At 44.3% G+C, this 9,001-nt stretch overlaps 1 protein-coding gene across 1 annotated transcript in view; it reads left to right on the top strand.

Moving 5' to 3' along the window:
- Positions 1-411: 411 nt before the first annotated feature.
- The window catches only part of LOC8026857 (small G protein signaling modulator 2), a 73,500-nt gene continuing 64,910 nt past the window's right edge, over positions 412-9,001 (top strand). The window contains exon 1 of the mRNA XM_042290823.1: positions 412-661. Within this exon, the coding sequence (XP_042146757.1) occupies positions 482-661 (180 nt within the window). The 5' untranslated portion in view covers positions 412-481. The remainder of the gene's footprint in view (positions 662-9,001) is intronic.

The raw sequence follows: 9,001 nt of genomic DNA, 5'->3' as shown, positions 1-9,001 counted from the left end.
AATCCGTTTAAAAGCCTAAATTTCAAGTAATGGTGAATGTGCGACACGCGTATCAAATAAAGAAACAACTGTAGGCATTTGGTTTCTATTTGAAGCGAAGTAATTGTGGGAGTATTGAGAACTATTTCGTCAATTTATAGTGGCGGCCCGCGTTTCGTGACCAACCCAGACGTCCAACTCCCACAAAAATCAAACCTCCTATTTTACCCAAAATGTCTTCAACTGATTAAAGCGCCACCACGTTATTACGTAGCGGCGCGTCATCGCAACAGCTAATTAAAGATAAAATTCAACACAAAACAACAGTGGCGCTTTTATCAATGAGTCAAAAAATTTGTGGCCAAGCGGGGACAGCTTTGAGCAACGTAGGGGATAAGATTTGCCAACTAGTGCCATGCAGTGAGGCGGATGATGGTTTTACGATTCCGCGTCCCGGCATGGGCAGTGAAGCGGCGCAACGCAGCGCGACGGCTTCCCAGATATGCAAAGCCCGGGAGCGCATCATTTCTCGGTGGACGCAATGGCCTTAGCTTCGAGCGCGGTCTCCCGGAGTGACTCGCGGATCATGACCGTGTTCCGCAGCAAAAGCGAGACCGCCGACGCAACAAATGCTGCTCTGCTGGACGCCAGGGACAAGTTGCTCAGGACAGTCAAAAAGGAGGTGAGCCGATCGGGATTCACCGGCTGTCACAGCTGCCGTTCGGCTTCGTTTTATTTATTTCTTTCCGCGTTTCCGCAAGCATTTGTTTTTATTAGGGCGAGTTGGAGTTAGAAAGAGAGCGCAACCGTTCGTATTCTTTATCAATCCGGCAACACGCCGGCGTATTTGGTCGTGGGAGTGCCCAACAGGTGTCAGAGAGTTCCGCGCACGCACCTCCACAGATCCCGCTACTTTTTTTGCAGTCTCTGCCTCATCGGAGTGCGCACATATGCGGTGTAGATTTCGGGAGCATCCTTATCAATACGAGCGGCAGAAAAACAACGGCCCTTTCCGGCACTTACAGAAGTGTCGCGACCTAAATGGAGCGCTCGCGCGATCGGGCATGCGTCGGGTGCGCTAACCACGCGCTTGTCGCAGCGCGTGCGCGCCGGCTCAGCTCTCGGGGCAGCTGTCAACCACATGTGGGCTCGGGGACGGCTGTCGGCACACCCCGCTGCACTGCGGCGGCCGTACTGGGGCCGAGTGATCCGGAGTGCGTTCTTTATTGCGGGGAGGGAGTCCCTGCTGGGTGCGCGCCGCGAGCGGTGCGCCGCGCCCCGGAGTGGGAGCCGTGCGTGTTCCGGTCGCCGGATGCGAGTTCTCCTCTCCAGCTCCCTGGCTCGTGTCTGCAGGGAACGCGACTCACGGCAGAGACACTAAACCGCCTCACGCAAAGCGCACACTCCACCCGTCACTCTCTGCCGAGTTGCGTGCGTTTGCTGAAGATCGTCTAATGGCGTGCGCAAACCCTCCCTCCGACTGACGTCACGGCGTTTGAGTAATGAGGTTTCTTTGCAAGCCTGGGACCGAAACACGAGTCGCTAACTTTTACTTACCGGACATGGGGATTCACGTCCGAGATCGACAATATACAGCTCTGCGTCGAGCCGTTCGTTTTATTAGCGCACGACCCGCGACTGGAGGGCATCATGCACAGCAGCGCAACAAAAAGAAAAAAAAAAATATTTTTGTCCTTTGGGGCAGACTCCTAAATTGGACAATGTGAGCGGGCCTGTTGCGCGTCCAATTATCTCGCTCATCGGGCGCCAGTCACGTTCCTGCGTCCTCCGGGGCGGCTTTGCTGCACAGACAGGCTTCTTGTGGTGCAGCCGAACCTCGCTTTGCGCCGCAGCCTCGTGAACTAATTCTTACATTTGGCAAATAATATTTGTTGGCGGTATCGCCAGGCTGCTGCGGAAGCTGGCATTCGTGGCAAGGCTAGAAGGAATTCGTGCTCAATCGAGCGTTGTTTTATGTCTTACGTGACATTTAGAGTTTTGAGCAGTGCCACTGTGACATTTCTAGGAGAACTTTATTACATTTCCAGATTTACAAAACTTCGAACATCGAGCGTCATGACTGCTCTGTCATTCGAATTATAGGCTAGTGTACTTTGTATTTTGTTGCTTTGTTTTTATCTAGTGTTCTGCTACTTTCCCACTTTCCATCTCCCATACAGAATAGGCAGCCGAGACTTTTTCTGTTAACCTTTCTTTTATTTCTGACCATTACATAAATGAATTAATGTATTTTTTTCTTTCTTGGTAGCATTAGAAAGACCTGCCGACAAAACTTTGGAACATACAGAAAAAAGAAATAGCTTCCTGTTTCTTCTAGCAATAATAAAACACGCTTACTCGAAAATCGAAGCTCAAATTGTATTCAAGCTGCCCTCAAGCTTCGACGAAATGAAAGCCCATTTCACAACGAGACGCCATTGCCGGTGTGCTCAGGCGTCAACATATTGTGTGAACTATAAACTTGTTCGTGACGACTACTCCGAAATTCCCATCTTCCTCTGCGTTCTGAGTATACGTATCAATGGTGGTGGTCTTCACTAAGTGATCGTCGCAATTACTTCATTGATCAATGTGCTGTCGCTGACGGCAGTTTACTGGGGCCGTCTGGCAGATAGCGGCGTGAGTAGAGCTACTTGTCTCTGCCGCCCGGCGACAAATACGCGTGAAACGGATCAATCTTGCTGGAGAATCCGAGGTGCGAGGTAAAGCTTTGTTTACTTGAGATGTATTCACCGGCACGGGATTTTCTAGCAGGCACGGCTTACCAAATGAGCCCACCCCTCCTTTTTTTCCCTTCTTTTTCAGAGACAAGCGCAGACACACAATTTAAAGAAAAAAAAATGGTCATAGGAAACGCGCATTAGTTTCTCTCCCTGTGCAATGGTAGTGGTAGACAAAAATTAGAGAAGAACGAGCAGCTCTCACCCCCTCTACTCGCAGTCAGACCAAGTGGTCAGGTGATCTGGAGCCGATTAAATGCCACCAGCGTGTATCATAGCCACGCGCTGGGGTTGGCAAAGCACAGGACATGGGCAGTTTGATACTTTAAATTCATGTTCCAGGATATATACATATATATATAAAAAAGAAAAAAACGGCCATGATATATATATATATATATATATATATATATATATATATATATATATACAACACGGGCACTTCACGTCATCGTACGTGGTCTCCGAGGAGGATATGAACAAATATGTGCAGATGAATGAACCGTACTTAATCCACTGAATCAAAGAATCAAAGTTTCCAGGAACCCGCCGAAAGCCAAAAATTGGCTCCGCCAATTTTTGGCTTTCGGCGGGTTCCTGGAAACTTTGATTCTTTGATTCAGTGGATTAAGTACGGTTCATTCATCTGCACATATTTGTTCATATATATATATATATATATATATATATATATATATATATATATATATATATATATATATATATATATATATATATATATATCATAATAAAAAATATAGAAGCTCTCTTTTGAATACTTTGACATTGAGTGGTTCAAAAACGCCACACACGACAATCGTCAAAACCCACCATCGGCATTTGCTCTTTTTTAGCATGTTTAGAAGCTTAAAACTCAAAACCAAGGCAAATACATCTAACGGAATGTATTCTGGCTAAAATAAGGGTGTAAAAAGAACGCGACGTGAGAAAAAAAACTAAAAATGTTTTATATATATATATATATATATATATAGAGCGTGCTGGAAATTGAACGAAAAGTGAAAACCCTCCGTTTCATACTTTATTTCTCAGTACTCGTACAAGATAAAAACACAAACTCTGCTTAATTTGGAAGGCAATGAAAGGTTCTACATGTGGTATCATTCTAAAAGCGATACCAAACATAGCCGACTCAAAAAAAAAAAAAAAAAAAAAAATCCGCAGTTTAGGTTACAGTTGTTCGCAGAGGCATGTTTGGGGATTTTACAAAGATTGGAACGAGGAATAATAATAATTGCCTCATCACTTCTTCTTTCTTCACATCAAACACATTTCCCCCTCTCTTTAAGGAATGTACGCATCAATATAAACAAACTAAAAGAAGAAGTACTAAAATGAACGAACTAAACTTAATCAGTTCTGAGTGCAATGATTATGGCACTGTGTGCCCAAATCTTTCTGGAGACCTTCGCTTTCTGCAGCTCCGACGAAGGGGCTGCGTTTGCTGTCCTTGCTGGTCAACGTCTCGTGCATTTCACATCAGCTGTTTTCCCGCCAAAGAGAAATTGCCTGGCTGGAGTGTATTGTCGACTTGGAACCACGAAGTCACTGGTGACAGGCTGTTCTCTTCCTCGAAAGTAATCTGTGGCAGGACTTCCCGTGGAATTTTGGAGAGCTTACTGGCATTCCAAACCTTGAAATCATCGAGCAGGAAAGCATTTTGTCCTCGGTGATCGAGTAGTTTTCTTGGTTTTGAATATCGTGTGACTGATGTCCCGGCAGTTTTACTCGGACAAAATCGCCTGGCTGAAGGACCGGCATGCGTGCGCCCCTCTTGTCGTCCACGTACTTTTGTGAGGCGCACTGCTGTTTCTTGACTCGTTCTCTCAGCTCACGCATTGCTGGTGTCGGATCGGTGGAGAAGTTTTCCGATGGCCATCCGACAATATTCAACGAATTCGTTCGGGGGTGTCTGTTGTGCAACAAATATGCAGGTGATACGCCAGTGGTTGAGTGAGGGATTGCACGGTACACTCCGATGTGTTCAGTTGGCGCTTCCTCAAGGTTTCGTTGCTGAAGGAGTGCCAGCTAGATAAATCCTTTCATAACTCGGTTGAATCTTTCGATTAAGCCGTTTGCCTGCGGGTAGTATACGGATGAAAAACTGACGAACGCCACGTTCCTCAAATCCTCAAAGTCTGCCGATGTACATTGGCTTCCGTGATCGGAGACGATCTCAGTCAGATACCCTTCACGACTGAAGAGAGTCAACAGGAATATCTTCACAGTGTCAGAAGTTACAGTACTGGCAAAAGCAATTTCAGGCCAGCGGCTGAAATAATTCATGACGGTTATAACAAATCAATGGCGCTGTGCTGCCCTCTCGATTGGGCCAACAATGTTAATACCAATCTTCTCCCAGGGATGCGCGGGAAGTGGTATGGGATGCAGAGAAGATGTCTTTGCAGACTTGTCTGCTGTCTTGCAGGTCAGGCAACCTCGAATTGCGTGTTCCACTTCGGCATCCATGTCTGGCCGCCAATACCACTGTCTCAACCTTTGTTTGGTTCGTACTATTCCCACCTGTGAGTCGTGACTTTGGTAGTCATCGTAGATGGGACGACAACTCGTTCTCCACGTAGAAGTAAGCCATTCACCTCTGAAAGCTCAGATTGCACTTGGTAGTGTGGTAAAAATTCAGTACCTAGTTTATCTTTCCATGGCCTTGTCGTAGAGAGAAAATGCTTAACTTTTTGAATCACCACTTTTTTTTTTCTTTATTCTTTATTCAAAGATTACCCCGCAGTGCCCGAGGGCGTTACAGCAGGGGGGTTACAATGCTCAAAAAAAAAACAAAAAAACATCTTCATTTTCACTGCACACTTGCAGCTCCGACAACCCATTCCACTCTCGTATCGTTTTAACAAAAAAAAAAAAAAAAAAAAAAAGAGTTGGCGTACATGCTCGTCCTGGCGCGGAACTCTCTAATTTTGAAAGCATGATCGTCCCGTTTAGAAATATAATATGGTTCTTTTAAGTAAGTTTCACTGTTAATTCCAGTTTTATTTTTAAATATAAAAAAAAAAAACAGAAACTTTAAACACAATATTTTTACGGCGGGCCGAGAGAGGTTCCCAATTCAGTTCAGTCTTCATTTGAGTACAGCTGTCTCTCCGCCCGTACCGTCCCAGAACAAACCTAGCAGCTCTATATTGAAGTTTGTCTTGTTTTTTGTTCCGGGTCCCAAACGGCACAGATATATTCCACAATTGGCCTAACACCTTTAAGTTAGAGAGTAAACATTTTAGGCTTCGTTGTATGAAGTTCAGTGCCCTGCCAGCCTTTACAATCACGTCATCTACATGTGAGTTCCACGAACAGTCAGTTGATATCGTGACACCTAAGTATTTATGCTTGGAGTCCTTGTTTACTATATTGTTATTTATATAAGATTGGGTTTAAATTTTCTTCTTCTTTTTAGTAATACATAAATGCACACACTTTCTGGGATTTAAAGTCATTTTACATGTAGAGCACCACGTAGTAATGCATTCTAAATCTATTTGCAACTGGGTGGCATCATCTTTGTTACTAATTTTTCTGTACAGCACGCAATCATCGGCAAACAACCGAACACAAGATTAAATAGCCAAGGGAATATCATTGATATATATTAAGAACAAAAGCGGCCCTAAGACAGAGCCTTGTGGGACCCCCGATGTAACATTAACGTATGCCGAACTTTTACCATTCACTAATCCACACTGACAACGCTCTAGCAAATAATTTTCAATCCATCTTAGTACCGTCAAGTCTATATTTAACGTCTTAAGTTTATTTAGCAGAAGTGAATGCTAAACGGTATCGAAGGTCTTGCGAAAATCTAGGAATATACAATCTGTTTGGCCTCCCTCATCAACATCAGATGACAAGTCATGATAAAATTCGACAAGTTGCGGTGTGCAAGATAAGCCTTTCCGGAAACCGTGCTGTTCTTTAGATAATGGATTGTTTTTTGTCATATGATCTATTGTTCCAGTGTATAAAATATGTTCTATGACCTTGCATGAGATGGAGGTTAATGAAATAGGCCTGTAGTTTTCGACATCTTTCCTAGAACCACCTTTGTGAATAGGGACTATGTGAGCGATCTTCCACACGTTTGGCAAGAGACCCGCAGATAGCGACTTCGCATAAATTAAATAAAGATAGAGTGAAATCGGATGAGCACAGCGCTTAAGCACACGAGGAGATAGGCCATCTGGGCCATTAGCCTTAGTTTCGTCGATACTCTTTAGTAGCAATGCGATACCACTCACGCTTAGTTCCACTGGCTGCGTTATTGGGACAGTGCTTACGGGTGAAAAACAATTACAGTCGTATTTAAGTAAGAAAACAGATTGAAAGTAATTATTTAGACTCGAAGCTTTTTCTGCATCATCTACAATTACCTGCTGATTATAGATAATTTCGTTTATTCATGCAAAATTGGTGCCGCATCCCTTGAAGTATTGCCAAAACATTTTAGAATTCGTTTTAATCCTATCATTTAGTCTACAAAAATAATTTTTCTTGGCACTTTTTATATTCAACTTGTATTCCCGAGTTACCTCAGCAGGTTTCTCTAAGTGGTTGTTACTTTTGGTTTTTTTTTTTTTAATCTAACAAACGCTCGCCTACGTTTTTTTAATTATTCCAAGGACACGTGAAGTCACCCATGGCTTTTTCGTTTTTTAAGCATTGCCGAATCTATGCTTGGGATACACTTATTCGTAAGTTCAAGTAACTTCTTTTTAAAAACCAACCATAATGCGTGGATATTATAATCCTCAGAGAGACACTCAAAAACAGGTAAGTGGTCAAGAAGTTCACTGGAAATACTACTGTAATCACCTTTCTCAAAGAAAAAAGACTCTTCTTGATGCACACGACTTCGACCGATTAGTTTTAGTGTTTAGGCCTGCAACGACCGCGAGATGATCACTTATACCCGGAATGACGTCTACCGAACTAACGAGATTTGGTGAGCTACAAAAAAAGAGGTCTAAAATACTATTATCCCGAGTTGGCTCTTTCACGTACTGTAACAATCCGAAAGTGTCTGCTATACTTTTCATTTCAAGGTTGACGCGGCTTGATTGCAACATCTGCAGATGTTGCAATCTGGATGTTCTCCTTGAAGATAGGATGTTGAGTTATGGCCGAAATAACTTCCTCATCCAGATTATCAGGTGGTGTGGCAGGTAATGGTAGTCGGGAAAAAGCATCTGCGAAGACGTTGTCTTCACCCTTCTTGTAGCACACAACAAAGTTGTAGTTCAGTAGAGGTGCGGTCCATCGAGCGATTCTGAGTGGACGGTGTCCCGTGCCTTGAGAACTCAATAAGGTGGTAAGCGCTTGATGGTCTCTGTAGAGGGTGAATGGTCGTCTCTAAAAATACACATGCCAATGTTCTAGAGCCCAAACAGATGCGAGGGCTTGTCGTTCTCCAGCAGAGTATTTGCGTTCTGCTGGTGAAAGTGTTCGTGAAGCAAATGCAACACTTCGAAGGTTGGATCCGTTAGCTTGCTGGAGGACAGCGCCAATTCCGTATCTAGATGCGTCTGTAATAACAAGTACTGGCGATTCTGGATTGAAGACGGAGAGTGCTTGGCAGCTGGAGATCAGCACTTTAATCATCTCGAAGCACAGCTGCGCTTCGTTTGTCCACACGAATGCCTTCTCACCACGCAATAGACCTCTCAGCGGTTCAACTTCGTCCACGTAATTACGAAGAAATCTTGAGTAGTATCCTGTAAGTCCTAAAAAGGAGCGCAGGGAATGAAGATCCGTTGGCATAGGTGCGTCCTGTATGGCTTTGACGTTCGCTTGCAGAGGAGTTATACCTTCTGGAGCGACAGTATGTCCAACGAACGTCAAGCTCGGGACTCCAGAGACACATTTGTCATTGAGTTTTAGGCCAGTTTCAGAGATGCGCTGCGAAACCTTCAGCAGGTTCTTTGCGTGGTCATCTGTGTCAGAACCGAAGATGATGATGTCGTCGAGATAGCAAAGGACACCACTACATCCGTGAAATATGTCAGACATCATCTTCTGGAACGCTGAGGGTGCAGATGCCAGGCCAAAGCATACTCTTTTGAAGCGGTAAAGGCCTTGGTGCGTGATAAATGCGGTGAGGTCACGGCTTTCCGGCGCAAGAAGGACTTGATGGTAAGCTGCTGTTAAGTCCCGTTTTGAGAATACCTTGGCCCCATTCAAAGCATTCAGCAGCTCTTCCGTGTTTGGTAGTGGAAAGCAATCTACAGCGATTGCTTTGTTTG

Source organism: Ixodes scapularis, unplaced genomic scaffold (genome assembly GCF_016920785.2).
Source record: "Ixodes scapularis isolate PalLabHiFi unplaced genomic scaffold, ASM1692078v2 PGA_scaffold1__304_contigs__length_218370807, whole genome shotgun sequence".
In the NCBI taxonomy this organism is placed as follows: Eukaryota; Metazoa; Arthropoda; class Arachnida; order Ixodida; family Ixodidae; genus Ixodes; species Ixodes scapularis.
This window is presented reverse-complemented; position numbering and strand designations above follow the sequence as displayed.